The 20,454-nt window shown below is 53.1% G+C and overlaps 1 protein-coding gene across 1 annotated transcript in view; it reads right to left on the reverse strand.

Annotated features, from left to right (window-relative positions):
• The window catches only part of zfp91 (ZFP91 zinc finger protein, atypical E3 ubiquitin ligase), a 101,752-nt gene that overhangs the window by 9,957 nt on the left and 71,341 nt on the right, over positions 1-20,454 (reverse strand). The window contains exons 10-12 of the mRNA XM_059961288.1: positions 18,961-19,039; positions 6,587-6,701; positions 1,220-1,319 (exon numbers count right to left, since the gene is read on the reverse strand). Of these exons, the coding sequence (XP_059817271.1) occupies positions 1,220-1,319; positions 6,587-6,701; positions 18,961-19,039 (294 nt within the window). The remainder of the gene's footprint in view (positions 1-1,219; positions 1,320-6,586; positions 6,702-18,960; positions 19,040-20,454) is intronic.

Here is a 20,454-nt window from a genome sequence, read left to right on the forward strand (position 1 = left end):
GCTACCTACCTCCATAAGGGCGAGGTGAGAGGGACGAATAGGACCAGAGGATGAGTGACCTCAGATGGGTGAGGGCAGGGAGATGGGTGACCCCGGACGGGTGAGGGCAGGGAGATGGGTGACCCCGGATGGGTGAGGGCAGGGAGATGGGCGAACCCCGGACGGGTGAGGACAGAGAGATGGGTGAACCCCGGACGGGTGAGGACAGGGAGATGGGTGAACCCCGGATGGGTAAGGACAGGGAGATGGGTGACCCCGGATGGGTAAGGACAGAGAGATGGGTGAACCCCGGATGGGTAAGGACAGGGAGATGGGTGACTCTGGACGGGTGAGGGCAGGGAGATGGGTGAACCCCGTACGGGTGAGGGCAGGGAGATGGGTGAACCCCGGATGGGTAAGGACAGGGAGATGGGCGACTCTGGACGGGTGAGGGCAGGGAGATGGATGAACCCCGGATGGGTAAGGACAGGGAGATGGGCGACTCTGGACGGGTGAGGGCAGGGAGATGGATGACCCCCGTACGGGTGAGGGCAGGGAGATGGGTGACTCTGGATGGGTGAGGGCAGGGAGATGGGTGAACCCCGTACGGGAGAGGACAGGGAGATGGGCGAACCCCGTACGGGAGAGGACAGGGAGATGGGTGACCCCGGACGGGAGAGGACAGGGAGATGGGCGAACCCCGTACGGGAGAGGACAGGGAGATGGGTGAATCCCGGACGGGAGAGGACAGGGAGATGGGCGAACCCCGTACGGGTGAGGACAGGGAGATGGGTGACCCCGGACGGGAGAGGACAGGGAGATGGGCGAACCCCGTACGGGAGAGGACAGGGAGATGGGTGAATCCCGGACGGGAGAGGACAGGGAGATGGGCGAACCCCGTACGGGTGAGGACAGGGAGATGGGTGAATCCCGGACGGGAGAGGACAGGGAGATGGGTGACCCCGGACGGGAGAGGGCAGGGAGATGGGTGACCCCGGACGGGTGAGGGCAGGGAGATGGGTGACCCCGGACGGGTGAGGGCAGGGAGATGGGTGACCCCGGACGGGTGAGGGCAGGGAGATGGGTGACCCCGGATGGGTAAGGACAGGGAGATGGGCGAACCCCGGTGTTGAGGGCAGAGGGGTACCCCGGGAAAGGGAGGGGAGACGGAGGAAAAGTGCAAATTGCCTCCCCGGGACGCTCCGCGGCCCTCATTGTGGCCGGCCAGTTAAATACTCACTGCAGGGGCTTCTCGCCCGTGTGAATCATCCTGTGCACGGCCAGGTTGTGTAAACTCTTGAACGCCCGGGCGCAGTACTCGCAGATGTAGTCCCGCTGATCTGTTTCGGGGGAAAGAGTCGCAGCGCCGGTCAGAGGGCAGGGAGGTCTCCACCCCGCGGGGGGCACGGGAGAAGGGGGCCGGACGCAGAACGGGACTGCCGAGGGGCGCGCCACGCCCGAGGTGGGGCAAGAACGGAGCCGGTCATCGATTTCGGGAAGGGGTGGAAACGTCAGCGAAACACCACGTGCACGCACACAGACACACACACACGGCCTCATTGAGGGGTCAGCGGCGAGCAGCTTCAGGCTCCTAGGAGTCAACTATCTCTGAGCAAGAACGAAATGAAACACCATGTTGGATCAGCCCTGGGCCTGGTGCACTGGCGCAGTTACACCCCACCGGGACTTTGAGGAGGTTCGCTGCACCACCAAAGACTCCGGCGCATTTCCACCGGGACGCGTGGCGGGTCCCGTTCCCTCCGGCTGCGCAACCGCCTGGTATCGGGGCTCCGGAGCGCGAGCTCGCGGCACACACACGCCTCCCCTACCACCACGGAGGACATCGTCAAACAGCGGCGCCTCAACGCAAGGAGGAGGAGCAGGAATCGGCCATTTTGCCCGTCGAGCCTGCTCTGCCGCTCAATAAGATCACGGCTGATCTGGTCACGGACTCATCTCCACCTCCCTGCCTTTTCCTCATAACCCTTAATTGCCCGACTATGGAAAAATCTACCCAGCCTTGTCTGAAATATATCTACTGAGGCAGCCTCCACTGTTTCACTGGGCAGGGATTTCCACAGATTCAGCACTCCCTGGGGAAAACAATTCGTCCTCACCTTCCTCCCAGATCTTCAGGCTGTCTCCCGGCTCCGGTCTCACCCACCGGCGGGAACATCTCTCTTGGCCCTTTGATAATTTTACAGGTTCCTGGGAGATCTCCTCTCATTCTCCCGAAGGCTCAGGCGGGATGCCTCCCTGGCTGAGGACCCAGGCCACTGGAGACGCGCCCCGCTCTCGATACTGCCCCCGGGGAGGCCGTGCCGGAGACCGAAAGCCCACGCTCGACGCGGCACGATCTGCTCCCTTGGCCCGGCTGGGCTCAGATTTCCCGGGCCAGGGATTCGCCACCTTCCCTTAAGCCACGGACCCCTACCGTTAACCGAGGGGTCCCTGGACTCCGGGTCGGGAACCCCCCGGTGCAGATGGTCCACGCATACTCCCTCATCATTCCCGGCTATTCTGCGCCATTTGTCAACCTCAGCCATTTTATACTTCCGCCCCGGAGAAGAGATTTTATATCTTTTACAGTAATTTTGTGATTCTCCCCCCCCCTGCTGGAGAACAACATATTTCACAGAGGATCTTCGTAGTAAGCCCGATTCTGAGTGGACGGCGAGAGCAGAGAAGTCAAGACGGCCGATACACGCGGAACCACTGCCAGGCTGAACTTGAGGCGCTGCCTGCAATCCGAGCCAGCCAGTCACGGAGAGGGTTTGGAGGCTGTGGACAGGGACGCAGAGTGCAGGCCTGCATTGGAAGGCACGCAGCGCGAAGAGAGGATGGGCAGACTTCAGCCATACTTACTCGAGAAAGGACCAGCAGGAGATGAGGCACAATCACAGCCGGTGGGATGAAGTTACAGGGCAATAGAGGCGTGGTGCAGCTAAAACAGAAAGCAAGAAACACTGGACTGAAAGTGTGGGCTTTGAATGCACGGAGCATTAAGAAATGAAATGGACGATCTTGAAGTTCGGCTGCAGATTGGCAAGTGTGACATTGTGGCCATCTCTGAAACTTGGTTAAAAGGTGGCTGCCATTGGGAGCTGATGGTCCAAGGAGATACGCTGTATCAGAAAGATGGGTTAGTAGGCAGACCGGGTGGTGAGGCCCTGTTTAGAAGAAATAATATTGAATCATTTGAAAGGTATGATATAGGATCGGAAGGTGTAGAGTCTCTATGGGTTGAGTTAAGAAATGGCAAGGGTAAAGGGACTCCAATGGCAGTTGTATACAGGCCTCCAAACAGCAGCCGGGATGTTGGTGACAAATTACAGCAGGGGGTAGAGAAGGCGTGCCAGAAGGGCAATGTCAGGGTAATTGTTGGGGATTTTAACATGAAAGTGGTTTGGGAAAACCAGCGCTGGACCTCAAGAGAGAGATTTTGTAGAATGTCTAAGGGATGGCTTTTTAGAACAGCTTGTGGTTGAGCCCACTGGGGGATCGGCTGTGCCGGATTGGGTGCTGAGCAATGATCCGGAGGAGATAGGAGAGACTAAGGTTAAGGAACCCTGAGGGAAATGTGACCACAATATGATCGAGTTCACTTTGAAATCTGAGGAGAAACAAAAATCCAATGTGTCGGTATTGCGGTGGAACAAAGGAAATTACAACGGCATGAGAGGGGAACTGGACAAAGTTGGACTGGAAGGGGACACTAGCAGGAAAGACGGCAGAGCAGCAATGACTGGAGTTTCTGCGAAAAATGAGGGAAGTGCAAGGCAGATATATTCCAAATAAAGAAATTTTCGAATGGAAGAAGGACACTACTGTGGCTGAGGAGTGAAGTCACAGCCAAGTAAAATCAAAAGTACAAGGAAGCTAGAACTAGTGGGAAGACAAGAGGATTGGGAAGCTTTTAAAAACTTGCAGAAGGAAAATTTGTAGGTCGTTAGGAAGGAAAAGATGAAGCTGGCGATTAATATCAAAGAAGACACTAAAAGCTTTATTAAGTATATAAAGGGTAAAAGAGAGCTGAGGGTAGATATAGGACCAATAGAAAATGACGCTGGAGATATTGTAATGAGGGATGCATAGATGGCAGAGGAACTGAATGCATAAGTGGCATCAGTCTTCTCATTGGAAGACATCTGCAGTATACCGGCCATTCAAGGGTGTCAGGGAAGTGAAGTATGTACAGTGAAAATTACATCTGAGAAGGTGCTCAGGAAGCTTAAAGGTCTGAGGGTGGATAAATCTCCTAGACCTGATGGAATGCACCCTCGGGTTATGAAGGAAGTAGCTGGAGAGATTGCGGAGGCATTAACGACGATCTTTCAAGAATTGATAGATTCTGGCATTGTACCGGATAACTGGAAAATTGCAAACGCTACTCTGCTATTTAAGAATGGTGGGAGGCAGCAGGAAGGAGACTATAGACCTGTTGGCCCGACATCAGTGGTTGGGAAGTTGTTAGAATTGACTGTTAGGGATGAGATTATGGAATACCTGGAGGCACAGGAGAAGATAGGCCAAAGCCAGCACGGTTTCCTGAAATACTTAAATTACAAGCAGGGTAGACAAAGGAGGTGCAGTAGACGTGGTGTACTTGGATTCTCAGAAGGCCTTTAACAAGGTGCCGCACATGAGGCTGCTTAGCAAGATGAGAGCCCATGGAATTACAGGGAAGTTACTAGTGTGGGTGGAGCACTGGCTGATCGGCAGAAAGGAGACAGTGGGAATAAAGGGATCCTATTCTGGCTGGCTGCCGGTTACCAGTGGAGTTCCACGGGGGTCGGTGCTGGGGCCGCTGCTTTCTACGATATACATCAATGATTTGGAATATGGGATAAATGGATTTGTGGCTAAATTTGCCAATGATACAAAAACAGGTGGAGGAGCGGGTAGCGTTGAGGAAACAAGAGAACCTGCGAAGAGACCTAGATAGCTTAGGGGAATGGGCAAAGAAGAGGCAAATGAAACACGATGTCGGGAAGTGTACGTTCATGCCTTCAGTGGAAGAAGTAAACGAGCAGACTATTATTTCGACGGGGAGAGAATTCAAAATGCAGAGTTGCAAAGGGACTTGGGAGTCCTTGTGCAGGACACCCAAAAGTTGAGTCAGCAGCGAAGAAGGCAAATGCAATGTGGGAGGGAGGGTAAAAAAAAATTAGTTACGACTGAACGGTGGAGCGGACTGAATAACTTGATACTGGTCCCATCAAGAAAGATCACCTCTGTCCCAGGACACTGACGGACTTTCACCGCTGAACCATTGACAGCGTGCTCACCAACTGCATCTCAGTGTGGCACGGCAATGGTCCCGTATCGGACCGCAAAGCACTACGGTGGACAGTGAAAACTGCCCAGCGGATTATCGGCTCCCAATCGCCCACCGTCGAGAACATCTACCACAAACGCTGCCTGAGCGGGGCGAAAAGCATTATCAAGTATGCATCTCACCCTAACCGTGGACTTTGTACTCCACTCCCGTCCGGTCGGCGCTACAGGAGCCTCCGCTCCCTCACCAGCAGGCTCAGGAAGAGCTTCCTCCCTCAGGCTGTGTCCCTACTGAACCTCACATCACAGCGCTGAGCGGTATTGCACCCGTATTGGACTGTCTCAGCACTTAATATTGTGTGCTGTAGTACTTACTTTTTTGTAAATGACACCATTCCTTTGCACTCCTGGTCAGATGCTAACTGCATTTCACTGGCTTTGTATCTGTACTTGGCACAGTGACAATAAAGTCGAATCGAATCTAATAGCTTTGATGTGCTCGATGAGGGCCGTTTTACCCTAGGTTAAGGGATTCTAAAGCTTGAGGGCACAGATCTGAGGTGAGGAGGGAGGGATTTAGAATGGGACCCGAACAGCTTCTCCCCCCAACTCCCACACACACGCACACACACACACAGGATGGTGAGTCTATGGAGTGAGCTGCCAGAGGAAGTGGCAGAAGACGAAGAGGAAGAAGGAATTGCCTTTCAGCTCACGACCGAGCACAGGCCATCAACCATTCTTGCCGTTGTTGCATTTCTGCAGCAGGCAGTTCCTTTCACCACCAGGTCGAGTCGCTCGCTCGGCGCCCGGCCCCGCCCGGGAGCCGGCCGGATTCGGACTCGGGACCTCCCGCCCCGAAGTCCGGCGCTGACGCCACCGCGCCGGGAAGCAGTGGAGGCTGGGCCGATTCCGATCTTGGAAAGATGCGTTGGGCGGGCACGAGGACGGGAGAGGTTTAATAGGGGTTTTTGAGGTGGGGGGAAGGGTGCTTATTTTTTTACTCAGAAAGGAGTCACTCTCTGGAATGAGCTGCCAAAGGTTGAAAAAGGTACGACAGCAGCCTGAAAGGACGCCCGGACAGGGACGTGGACAGGATGGGCTCCCAACCCTTTCCCCTGCCGCGGACCAGTGCCGTTGAGCAAGGGGGCCCGGTGGACCCCAGGTCAGGGACCGCCGGTTTGGAGGGAAACGGGCCGAATACCGACAAGTGAGAGGAGCTCGGGCGCGCGCTCGGCCGAGGGGGCAGGCCCCAGCGGCGTGACCCCGGGGAGGGAGAGGGGCAGACAACCCCCCCCAACACCCCACCCTCCACCCCCTCCCCGGTTACCTGAGTGGTGCTTGGTGTGCCGGAGCAGCTGCTTCTGGAGTCGGAAGAGCCGGCCGCAGGAAGGGTGCGGGCAGACATACTTCTTCTTCAGCATGTGCTGGTACCTCATGTGGTGCTGGGGAAAGAAAGGGGGGGGGGGGGGGCTGTCAGTGTCAGAAAAGAGTCTGGAGGACGGGGGGGGGGGGGGGGGGAGGTGGAGAGAGCGACCCGGAGAGATCCGCGTCCCGTTCTCGATCGTGAAATGTGTGCAGGACGCGCACAGAATGCGACCCCCTTTGGTTCGAGGGCCTGATGGTCGAGGGGCAGTAACTGCATGTCCTGAGGCTCCTGTAACCTTCCAGTGGATGGCAGCAGTGAGGAGAGAGCCCGGCCCGGGCGGTGGGGGTCGCTGGCGAGGGATCAAATGCCGATGACAAATCTACTCATCAGAGTAAACGGTCCACGTTTCGGGCCGAGACCGGAGAGTAAAAGCTGAGGAGTGGAGTTAAACGCTGGGTGGGACGGGAAGGGGGAGGCACGAGGTGGGAGGTGAGACCGGGAGTGGGAGAGGGGTGAAGTAAAGAGCTGCGAAGTTGATGGGTGAAAGAGATTCGGGGCCGGAGAAGGGGGGGGAGTGCGATAGGAGAGGACAGAAGCCATGGAGGAAAGAAAAGTGGGGGAAGGAGCGCCAGAGGGAAGTGATTCACGAGCAAGGAGATAAGGTGAGAGAGGGTAAAAGGGGATGGGAAGTGGTGAAGGAGGCCACGCTCGCGTTGGAGGAACAACACCCTAAATTCCGTCTGGGTGGCCTCCAACCTGATGGTGTGAACATCGATTTCTCAAACTTCCAATAATGCCCCCGCAACCCCCCTCTCCTTCACCATTTTCCATCCCACTTTCCCTCCCTCACCTTATCTCCTTCCCCTTCCTTTTTTCTTTCTTCCATGGCTTTCTGTCTCTTTCACCAAACAACTTCCTAGCTCTTTACTTCCTGGCTCCACCTGTCACCTTGAGTTGCTCTCTCTCACCTCCCCCCCCACCATTTAAATCTACTCCTCAGCTTTTTTTTCCCCTCCAGACCTGCCGAAGGGTCTCGGCCAGAAACGTCGACAGTTCACTCTTCCCCACGGATGCCGCCTGGCCTGCTGAGTTCCTCCAGCGTTTTGCGTGTGCGCGTTGCTCAGAGTTCCAGCGTCTGCAGATTCTCTCGCTTGTGACACCGGAGAGATCCGCAGTCGACGCGGGGCCGATCAGCACCTTGCTCTCGATCACAGTGACTCGAAGTTCGGAGCAAAATTTACGATCAGAGTACGTGCACGTGGCCACATACAACCGAGATTCTGTCTCCTGCGGGCATACTCAGCCAATCTATCGAATGGTAACTGTAAACCGGATCAATGAACAACAAACTGTGCAAATGCAAATATAAATAAATAGCAATAAATAATGAACAAGATAAAGAGTCATTAAAGTGAGACCATCAGTTTGGGAACAGAGAACCTCAAATAGTACAACGCAGTACAGGCCCTTCGGCCCACAATGTTGTGCCGACCGTCAAACCGTGCCTCCCATATAACCCCCTCCCCACCTTAAATTCCTCCTTATACCTGTCTAGTAGTCTCTTAAACTTCACTGGTGTATCTGCCACCACCACAGACTCAGGCAGTGCATTCCACGCAACAACCACTCTCTGAGTGAAAAACCTTCCTCTGATATCCCCCTTGAACTTCACTCCCCTTACCTTAAAGCCACGTCCTCTTGTACTGAGCAGTGGTGCCCTGCGGAAGAGGCGCTGGCTGTCCACTCTGTCTATTCCTCTTAATATCTTGTACACCTCTACCATGTCTCCTCTCATCTTCCTTCTCTCCAGAGATTAAAGTCCCAGCTCTCTTAATCTCCAAACATAATGCATACTCTCTAAACCAGGCAGCATCCTGGTAAATCTCCTCTGTACCTTTTCCAATGCTTCCACATCCTTCTTACAGTGAGGCAACCAGAACTGGACACAGTACTCCAAGTGTGGCCTAACCAGAGTTTTATAGAGCTGCATCATTACCTCACGACTCTTAAAACTCTATCCCCCGACTTATGAAAGCTAACAGCCCATCAACTACTCTATATACATGTGAGGCAATTTTCAGGGATCTGTGGACATGTACCCCCAGCTCCCTCTGCTCCTCCACACCAGATATGAAATGAGTACAGTTACCCCGTTTTCTTCAAGAGCCTGATGGTTGAGGGGTAATAACCTGGTGGTGTGCGGCCTGAGGCTAATGTACCTCCTTCCTGATGGCTGAGGGGCAATAACTGTTCCTGAACCTGTCAGTGCGAGTCCTGAGGCTTTTGTACCTTCTACCTGATGGCAGCAGCGAGAAAAGAGCACGGCCTGGGTGGTGAGGATCTTTGATGATGCATGCTGCTTTCCTATTGCAATGTTTCTTGTAGATCTGCTCAGTTCAGTTCAACTCATTGGTTCGGAGGGCTTTACCCGTGATGTACTGGGCCGAATCCACTACAAGCAGTCCTCGGGTTACGTCCTGAGTCCGTTTTTAAGTCAGATTTGTACGTAAGTTGGAACAAGTACATCCAGTATTATTTAGCGTCAGTTAGTCAAACGTTTGTCTTAGTATATAGTATATATTTTACCTTTCTATGCATATAAAACAAGTAACAAACATATGTATTCCAATAATTAAACCACTGCGTGGCTTAGTAATGATTGTAGCTTTCATCGGGGCAGGGCCTTTCACATGCTCCGTTATTCTCACTTTATCCGTTATCCTTTAAAATTGTTCCGGTCTTTAACCGACTGTAGCCCAACGCTTTTCCAATGACTTATGGCGTCTCATCACTTTCCAAATGCTTTATCACTTCCACTTTATTTTCAATCGCGATTGCTTCCCGTCAATGGAACAGAAACTCTGCGGACGGCGGGTCCCGAGCTCCGCTGGGTCCTAAGGGCCACCGCACTGAATTCCCCGGGTCCTGGAGGTGGCAGTGTTTTTTTCTACGAGGTCGAGTTGTGAGCTCGACATCAACCCGGCGCACTCGGGAGCGGTCTGTCACTAAATCGAAATCGAACTCGGAAACCTCTACTCTCCAGCCCGGCGCTGATCTCACTGCGGGGGGGGGGGGGGGGGGGGGCGCGGGGTCAGGGTGAATCTTACCAAGAAAAATTTAAGCCAAATACAAAGTTAAACACTCAACACAATGTCAACGGCAGCAACATAAAATGGCGAACGGCGTTCTCCTTCCTCGGTTCATAAGTACGAGTTGTCCGTATGTCGGACGTTTGTAACTCGGGGTCGACCTGTACACCTGCTGGAGGATTTTCCGCTCAAAGTCACTGGTGTCCCCGTAACAGGCCGTGACGCAGCCAGTCAGTACACCACACAGATTCGAATCCTGCACCAGATACACTGACAGTGGGCAGAGCCACATCCTATTCTGGATCACTGTTACACCAAACAGGCGCAAATCACGTTTTAGACAGCGGTGACAAGGCAGATATGAATGCTGTTCAACACTGACACTGTGCGATGTCGCTCACTGGGCCAGAAGGAGGACAGGGAAGGGGACGGCGGAGCAGGACAGACTCTGGAAACATAGAAAGCCTGCACAACACAGCACCTTCGGCCCACAAAGCTGTGCCGAACATGTCCTTACCTTAGGACTACCTAGGCTTACCCAGAGCTCTCTATTTTGCTAAGCTCTGTGTACCCATACAGGAGTCTCTTAAAAGACCCCATCGTATCCGCCTCCACCACCGTCACCGGCAGCCCATTCCACACACTCACCACTCTCTGCGTAAAAAACTTACCCCTGACATCTCCTCTGTACCTACTCCCCAGCACCTTAAAACTGTGCCCTCTCGTGCTAGGCATTTCAGCCCTGGGAAAAAGCCTCTGACTATCCACACAATCAATGCCCCTCATCACCTCATACACCTCTATCAGGTCACCTCTCACTCTCTGTCGCTCAGAGGAGAAAAGGCCGAGTTCACTCAACCTATTCTCATAAAGCATGCTCCCCAATCCAGGCAACATCCTTGTAAATCTCCTCTGCACCTTTTCTATGGCTTCCATATCCTTCCTGTAGTGAGGCGACCAGAACAGAGCACAGTACTCCAAGTGGGGTCTGACCAGGGTCCTATATAGCTGCAACATTACCTCTCGGCTGTTAAACTCATTTACACAATTGATGAAGGCCAATACACCGTATGCCTTCTCAACCACAGAGTCAACCTGCGTAGCGGCTTTGAGTGTCCTATGGACTCGGACCCCAAGATCCCTCTGATCCTCCACGCTACCAAGAGTCTTACCATTAATGATCATAGTTGACCTGCCAAAATGAACCACCTCACACTTATCTGGGTTGAACTCCACCTGCCTCTTCTCAGACCAGTTTTGCATCCTGTCGATGTCCCGCTGTAACCTCTGACAGCCCTCCACACTAGCCACACCACCAAACTTTGTGTCATCAGCAAATTTACTAACCCATCCCTCCACTTCCTTATCCAGGTCCTTTATAAAAATCACAAAGGGTAGGGGTCCCAGAACAGATCCCTACGGCACACCTCTGGTCACCGAACTCTATGCAGAATATGACCCGTCTACAACCACTCTTTGTCTTCTGTGGGCAAGCCGGTTCTGGATCCACAAAGCAATGTCCCCTTGGATCCCATGCCTCCTTACTTTCTTAATAAGCCTTTCATGGGGCACCTTATCAAATACTTTGCTGAAATCCACATACACTACATCTATTACTCTTCCTTCATCGATGTGTTCAGTCACATCCTCAAAAAATTCAATCAGGCTCGTAAGGCATGACCTGCCCTTGACAAAGCCATGCTGACTACTCCTAATCATATTATGCTTCTCCAAATGTTCATAAATCCTGCCTCTCAGGATCTTCTCCATCAACTTACCAACCACTGAGGCAAGACTCACTGGTCTATAATTTCCCTACTACCTTTTTTGAATAAGGGAACGACATCCTTAACTCTCCAATCCGCTGGAACCTCTCCCGTCCTCAGCAATCTGCTCCATCGCTTTCCACAGTAGCCTGGGGAACATCTCGTCTGGTCCCGGTGACTTTTTCAACTTGATGCTTTCCCAAAGCTCCAGCACATCCTCTTCCTTAATATCTACACACTCAAGCTTTTCAGTCCACTGCGTCATCCCTGGAATCGCCGAGGTCCTTTTCCGTAGTGAATACTGAAGTAAAGTATTCATTAAGTACCTCTGCTATCTCCCTAGATTCCATACACACTTTCCCACTTGATAGGTCCTATTCTTTCACTCTGATCCTCTTGCTCGTCACATACTTGTAGAATGCCTTGGGGTTCTCCTTAATCCTGCCCGCCAAGGACTTCTCATGGCCCCTTCTGACTCTCCGAATTTTTTTTAAGCTCCTTCCTGCTAGCTTTTTCATCTTCTAGATCTCTATCATTACCTGGTTTTTTGAACCTTTCATAAGCTCTTCTTTTCTTCTTGACTAGGTTTCCAACAGCCTTTGTCCACCATGGATCCTGTACCCTACCATCCTTTCCCTGTCTCACTGGAACCTATCAGGGCAGAACCCCACGCAAATATCCCCGAACGTTTGCCACATTTCGTCTGTACGTTTCCCTGAGAACATCTGTTTCCAATTTATGCTTCCAAGTTCCTGCCTGATAGCCCCACTAGTTCCCCTTACACCAATTAAACATTTCCCTAACTTGTCTGCTCCAACTCCTCTCCAGTGCTGTGGTAAAGGGGATAGGACTCTGCGGCCAATGAGAGCAGTTTATACCTCACGACGGACGGGAACAGTATAGGTGGGACAAAGGGCCACTGGTTTAAACTGCATTGGTTTCAACTCAAGAGGACTGACAGTTCCGGCGGATGAACTCAGGGGCATGGATTGGCTGTGGGGACTGAGATATTGTCGCCAGAACAGAGACACGGCTGAGGGGAAAGGCAGCTCTGTGTTCCAGGAAACAGATGCTTCCAGGTCAAAAGCAAAGCAATCCTCTCCTATCCCTGTCCCCGCCCAAGTGACCTACGAAGCTGCTATTGCACCTTCTTCAACCCCGTCCTTGGGCGGCTCTTTCCGGACAGTGACCGCCTGCTGAGTAAACAGGGAGGAAAAAGCCCTTCAACCGGGAAAAAATCTTTCCCCAATCAATATAGCACGGCTGGAAAAGGAGGCAGGAGAAATAACGGGGGGCAAGGAGATGGCTGATGAACTAAACATGCTTCACTGTGGAAGGAGCTCGCAGTATGCCTGATGGCGTAGTGTGTGAGGGAAGAGAAGTGGGTGCAGTTACTGTTACAAGGGAGAAGGTGCTCAAAAAGCTGAAAGACCTAAAGGTACATAAGTCACCAGGACCAGAGGAACTGCACCCTTGGGTCCTGAAAGAGGGAGAATTAGAGATTGCAGTGGCATTAGAAACGATTCTTCAAAAATAATTGGACTCTGGCACGGTGCCACAGGACTGGAAATCTTCAAACGTCACTCCGCTCCTTAAGAAGGGAGGAGGGCAGCAGAAAGGAGATTACAGTTAGCCCGACCTCGGTGGTTGGGAAGATGTGAAGAGTCAATTGTTAAGGATGAGGAGATGGAGTACTTGGGGAACTCGCTGAGACCTACTGAATGGTGAAAGGCTGTGTTACGGTGGAGGTGGAGAGGATGTTCCCCGTGGTGGGAGAGTTTAAGACGCTGAATAGAAGGGTGTCCTTTCAGAACAGAGGTGGGGAGGAATTTCTTTAGCCCGAGAGTGGTGAATCTGGGTGGAATTCTCTGCCACAGGCAGTTGCGGAGGGCAAGTCTTTATTTTTATATCAGGCAGAATTTGATAGATTCTTGATTGGTCAGGGCACGAAGGCACGCAGGGAGAAGGCCGGAGATTGGGGGCCGAGGGGAAAATCGGATCAGCCGTGATGAAATGGCAGAGCAGACTCGATGGGCCAAATGGCCTAATTCTGTCTTATATCTTATATGGTCTTATATATCTTATGGTCTTATGTCAGTGTCACCCGAGATGGATGTTAAATTCCACATGCCGCCTTACGACCTGAACAACCACTGACAGCCCCCAGTTCCCCTGTACTTGACGTCCTGGTCTCGCGAAGGGCAGCGCGCCAAAACTTCTTCTCCGTCGCCCTGTCTGCCTGCGACTCCGCTTCCAACGGACCGTGAGCCCGCGCTCAGCGGCCAGCTCGTGCACCCAGTGAAGCAGCCACCGAACGCACGTCTGTGGTCCTCTGCTGCCAAAGCCCACCCTCCTCAAGGTCTGACGCGTTGCCCGTCCGGAAATGCTTCTCCGCGCACCGCCGTTACAACAGGCGGTTATTTGAGTTGTCGTTCCCCCCACCCCCCCCCGTCGGCTTGGAGCAGCCGCTCGCCTCCGAGCTCCCTCGTTAACAGGGCGGTTTCGCCCGCAGAACTGCCCCTCGCTGGACTGTTCTTCTTTGAACCATTCTCTGCAGACTTCTGCCATACTCGAACCACCCCATCTGGCACCGGGGTCAAGGTCGATTGGATCCCGTTCCGTCCGCGTGCTGACCCTCGACGGAGGCTGCTGAGCGTAACTGCGCGTCGCGGCGACGCGGACCGCAGCAACTGTGCTTGGTCTGCTCGGCAGCATCGCGTTCCCTCCTGTCTCAGGAGAACTGTGCGCACACTGATACGGAATAAATGCTCGCAGACGACGAAACAAATTGTCAAATCTACCTGCCGACACCCGAAAATATTTGACATGCATTTCCTCGTCTCAAATGTCTCTCAGTGGCCGGACAAGCACAGAAAATTCACCATCCTCCTGCCTCGATCCGTTCAATGGCCGGACACACCATCTCCTCCGACGTCCTCTCTCTTTTCTGCGCTGCAGTAATTTCAATAAATTCACCCTTGTTCAGCATTTATTAGCTCCAACTCCAACATGATGCGCTCAGTCGCCGTTGTTTGAAGTACACGAAGAAACTCTACACAGTGGCATAGAAACTAGCGCTTTGGCGGTGAATTGCAGAGCGACACAAAGTACAAGTATAAATGCTCAGAACAGCACCAGCCACTTACGAAGGCTATAGCGTAGGCTACTATGCAGATGTATAAATCAGCCTTTACTTCACGCACTGAATTGCAGTCACATGATGTGCCAATTAGACGCTTGCATTAACGAGGCGTACAGGGGCACCTCAGCCTTACCTCTGGCGGTGATGAGGCAGGCTACAGAGGAGGGGGTGTCACCCGGGCATAGTGGGGCCAGGACCGCACCCTCTCTCTCACTGCGCAAAAAAGAACAAAGGAGCTGGCGGTGGATTACATGAGGGAACCGAGACAGGCTCGGCCCCGATCAGCATCGATGGGACTGCGGTCGAGCAGGTGAGTAGATTCACGTCCCTCGGTATCCACCTCACCGACGATCTCACCTGGACTCTACGCACCAGCTGCGTGGCAAAGAAAAATGCACAACAGCTTCTCTTCCACCTCAGGAAACGGAACAAGTTCGCCATGGGCCCCCAAATCCTCAAGACCTGCGACAGGGGCACCAATGAGCGCACTCTGACTGGCCGTAACACCACCTGCTACGGGAACGGCACCAACCTCAATCGCTGGGCCCTGTCGCTAAGAGTGGTGTCACCAGCCCAGCGCATCTGTGCATGCGAACCTCCTTCCACTGAGGACATTCACAGCAGCCGGTGCAGAAAGAAGGCCCGGAAGATCATCGGGGACACCGGTCACCCCAGACACAAACTGCTTCAGCTGCCTCCGCCTGGCAAATGGTACCGCAGCCTTAAAGCCAGGACCAACCGGCTAGGGGACAGCTTCTTTCTACAAGCCACTAAGACTTTTAAGTTTGGAGAAAATTAGAAGTCGGAAGTTTGACACATCTTTTAAATTTGAGCAAACCTGGCGACCTTTCATTCAGTATTTTCATATGATCTAATTTTTCTTTTTTTTTTAACATTTTCAGGTAATCTTTTTTCCCTCTCCGCAAAGTTTTAGATTTGACCGGAAGGATTTTTCCCTTTTTTTAAAATTATATCCTCAAAATAGACTGTCCAGTCTCCCTTTTTTTTGTTTGAGGTTAATTTAATGGGGATTTTTCTTCCTCAATAATAGAAATATTGAGTCTTCTTTTCTATGAATTGTTAAGAGAAGCCGTGGTTCATTTCTTATATCAGCTGAACATTATACTGTACATGATTTTGACAGTATATACTGTTTCCTTTCTTTGAACTTTTATTGAAATATGTATTTGAGGTAACCTGAACTGTCTATCCTTATTTTTTCTAATCAATAAAAAAAAAGACTGAAAATGAAGACTTTTACGAGGGGTGATTGATAAGTTTGTGGCCTGCGGTAGAGGCTGCATAACTCATGAGCTTCTATTGTGTGCCATGAACTTAACAATCACCCCGGAGGTCCGTGAACCAGCTGGAGGTCCTAGGCGCTCTCGTTACATGCACGTGCAGTTCTTGAGTGCAAATGCTGAAAGTTCGAAGTTAATAACTCATCTCCTTCTTTCTACCTTAGGTCACGAACGTATCAATCACCCCCGCCGTGGACACTTTCTGGGGGTCCAAGATCCATATGTTCCACGACCGCTGGACTCGGTGTGTCAATGTTGGAGGGGACTACGTTGAAAAATAAATGCGCTCGGTTTTCTAAAATTGACTCCTTCTACCTTAGGCCACGAACTTATCAATCACCCCATGTAAGTTCACATTGCAGCGGAGTCATAATGCAACGATTTTTACTCCCTCACGTTGTGGGATGGATGTAAGATTTAAATATATTCAAATTCTATTACCCAAGGAAGTGGTGTATGAGGGTACTGGGTCCCACAGGGCCCTACAGTTAGTTCACTAAGCCCATGCTCTCTTCTCACTGCTGCCATCTGGTGGAAGTTTCAGGAGCCTCAGGACCCACACCAGCAGGTTCAGGAACAGTTATTACCCCTCAACCATCAGGAAGGAGGTTCAGGAGCCTCAGAACCCACACCACCAGGCTCAGGAACAGTTATTACCCCTCAACCATCAGGAAGGAGGTTCAGGAGCCTCAGGACCCACACCACCAGGCTCAGGAACAGTTATTACCCCTCAACAATCAGGAAGGAGGTTCAGGAGCCTCAGGACCCACACCAGCAGGTTCAGGAACAGTTATTACCCCTCAACCATCAGGAAGGAGGTTCAGGAGCCTCAGGACCCACACCACCAGGCTCAGGAACAGTTATTACCCCTCAACCATCAGGAAGGAGGTTCAGGAGCCTCAGGACCCACACCACCAGGTTCATGGACAGTTATTCCCCCTCGACCATCAGGAAGGAGGTTCAGGAGCCTCAGGACCCATACTACAAGGCTCAAGAACAGTTATTCCCCCTCGACCATCAGGAAGGAGGTACAGGAGCCTCAGGACCCACACCACCAGGCTCAGGAACAGTTATTACCCCTCAACCATCAGGAAGGAGGTACGGGAGCCTCAGGACCCACACCACCAGGTTCAGGGACAGTTATTACCCCTCAACCGTCAGGAAGGAGGTACAGGAGCCTCAGGACCCACACCACCAGGTTCATGGACAGTTATTCCCCCTCAACCAAGACGCTCTTGACCCAGAAGGAAAGCGTCTCTCAACTTCACTTCCCCCCACAACCTATGGACTCACGTTCAAAGACTCCTCATCTCAGGTTCTCGATATCTATTGCTTGTTTATTATTGTAATTTCTTCCTTTCAGTACTTGCAGAGTTTGTTGTCGTTTGCCCACTGGGTGAGCGCCCTAGTTGGGCCTCCTTTGATTGATTCTGTTATGGTTATTATTCTGCTTTCTACAGGGGCACAATTGAGAGCATCCTGACTGGCTGCATCACTGCCCAGTACGGGAACTGTACTTCCCTCAATCGCAGGACTCTGCAGAGAGTGGTGCGGACAGCCCAGTGCATCTGTAGATGTGAACTTCCCACTATTCAGGACATTTACAGTGACAGGGGTGTGAAAAGGACCCGAAGGATCATCGGGGACCCGAGTCACCCCAACCACAAACTGTTCCAGCTGCCACCATCCGGGAAACGGTACCGCAGCATAAAAGCCAGGACCAACAGGCTCCGGGACAGCTTCTTCCACCAGGCCATCAGACTGATTAATTCACACTGATACTACTGTATTTCTATGTTATATAGACCGTCTTGCTCCCCCCCCCCCACCTCCGTTTGGTATTCTCTCTTTCCATCTCCCCCGCCGCCCCAACTTCCCACACCTCATCGGGCACGAGGAACACGGCCATGACCCGTCCGCGACCACAACGGACCGGAGAGCGCTTGCACTCCGACTCGAGGTGCATCGGGGAGACCCCAGTGTGTGGGGGGGGGCGGGGAGATCAAGGCTCGACGGGCAGGTCGTGGCCGAGGTCAGGATCGATCCAACGTCTCTGCGGCTTCCTGGCCCGCCGGCACAGGAAAGGGGGGAGGGTGGGTCCAAGGTAGGTTAAAGAAGTTTGGCCTGGGCCCTCAGATCATAACAACTTTCTACAGGGGCACAATTGAGAGCACCCTGACTGGCTGCATCACTGCCCGGTACGGGAACTGTACTTCCCTCAATCGCAGGACTCTGCAGAGAGTGGTGTGGACAGCCCAGCGCATCTGTAGATGTGAACTTCCCACTACTCGGGGCATTTACAGAGACGGGGTGTAAAAAGGGCCCGAAGGATCATCGGGGACCCGAGGCACCCCAACCACAAACTGTTCCAGCTGCTACCATCCGGGAAACGGTACCGCAGCATAAAAGCCAGGACCAACAGGCTCCGGGACAGCTTCTTCCACCAGCCCGTCAGACTGATTAACTGATGCTGATCTGGGTGTACTTCTGTGTAACATTGACTGTTCTAATCATTTTAAGTTACTATGATTGCACATTTAGATGGAAGAACAAGAAAGCCCTGAAATCCACATGGAGTCATTAACGGCATTGTTTCTAAAAAAAAAGGTTCTCGTATTTTTACGAGGCCAAGTTCCCGGCTCGACGCAGCACGGACGGAAGGCGCGCGAGGGAGCCGGCTGGATTCGAACCGGGAGCCTTCGCTCCGAAGTCCGGCGCTCACGCCACTGCGCCGCCAGCCGGCAACATTCAGACGGAGGCGCTAACGTAAAGTTTTTCACTCCTCGTGTATGTGAAGGATGGAAGAAATAAATCCATTCATTCATTCTGCAGAACTACTGGGTATGCCCGCAAGAAGATGAATCTCGGGGCTTTCGCGCACTGTGAAAGCAAGTTTGCTTTAAACTTTGGAAGTCCTCCGTCGATTTTCTGCAAGTTCGGCGTCTCACGCGCCTCAGAATTCCCCGTCGGACCGAGAACCGCCTCCCCCGCGCCGCAGGAATAGAGGACGGACCAGAGGATCACAGTGTGCACTGACCTGCAGGTACCTTGGATTGGCGAGGATAGTCCCACAGCCCTCCATCTCACAGCGGACGTACTGGATCGGAGGCTTCTTGCTGAGGGAGAGGAAGAGGCGATCAGGTCAGCGTTACGGCACGCGCGCGCCCCGGCGCAGTGAGACTTCCCCCCCGGGGGGGGTGACGGCGGGCGCGGACCCTTTCGGTGGTGGGGGGGGGGAGGGGGGGAATGCTGTCGCTTGGCGCGAGATGGGGCACCGGTTCCCCACGGGCAACCCCTCAGGATGTCCGTCTCTGACACCAACACCCCCCACCCCCCCAAAAAGTGAACCCTATCCGAACTCCTTAAAAATGTTGGAGCTGAACTCATATCCAACACCCCCACCGGTAGCTCGATCCTCACCTCCCGAGGGAAGTTGCCCTTCACATTCCTCTCCGATAATTCACCTTTTCTCCCTTCACCCCTGACCTCCAGTTCCAGTCCCACCCAACCTCAGTGAAAAACCTGCCTGCATTTACTCGATCAATACTCTGTATACCTCTCTGTGTATCACTCTCCTGCACTCCAGGGAATAAAGCCAAAGTCTGTCTCGAGCCCTATCGGCCCATCGCGTGAAGCGACCGAGAGTACGAGACTCCCTCACGGATAAGACGCCAGTCTATCGCGAGGTTAGCCCCCCGGCGTTTTCCCGGTGCCCGCTTTCAGCCGGGTGGACCGGAGCGGTGTGCGGTTAAGTGCCTCTCTCAGGGACACAACACGCCGCCTCGGCTGGGGCTCGAACTCACCACCTTCGGATCACCGGTCCGGCGCCTTAACCACTGGGCCACGCTCCAGGGGATGAAGTCCTCACCTATTCAAACTTTCCCTCTCTCTCGGTCCCGACACACACAAATGTCTGGACGTGTGTGAGTGATGGTGGACCCGATTCTGATACGGGTCCCTGTTGTGTTGGCGCGTGGCCTAGTGGATAAGGCGTCAGGTCTAGTGATCTGAAGGTCACTGGTTCGAGCCTTAGCTGAGGCGGCGTGTTTGTATCCTTGAGCAAGGAGGCACTTAACCACATTTTGTTCTGCGACGACACCGGTGCCAAGCTGCATGGGTCCTAATGCCCTTCCCTCGGACAACATCGGTGGCGTGGAGAGGGGAGACTTGCAGCTTGGGGCAACTGCCGATCTCCCATACAACCCTGCCCAGGCCTGTGTCCTGGAAACTTTCCAAGGTGCAAGTCCATGGTCTCACGAGACTAACAGATGCCTATTATTGTTGACTGAGAGTGGGGAGGGAGGGGAAACACGGTTGGGAAAGGGGGGAGGGAGTAGGAAGCACCAGAGAGACCAATTCTGGGGGTCTCAGTGTGTCTGCAACCATGCCACCCCATCACCCCCCACCCCAGCCCTTAGCACTCCTCCTCTGTCCCCCGTCCCACACCGCTCCTGCCGTGCTCCATACTCGCCATTCCCAACATCCTTTATCCCCGCTGGATTCACAGACTTGCTCTCCCCACTCCACGTTG

This window comes from Hypanus sabinus, unplaced genomic scaffold (assembly GCF_030144855.1).
Source record: "Hypanus sabinus isolate sHypSab1 unplaced genomic scaffold, sHypSab1.hap1 scaffold_43, whole genome shotgun sequence".
NCBI classification, from domain to species: domain Eukaryota; kingdom Metazoa; phylum Chordata; class Chondrichthyes; order Myliobatiformes; family Dasyatidae; genus Hypanus; species Hypanus sabinus.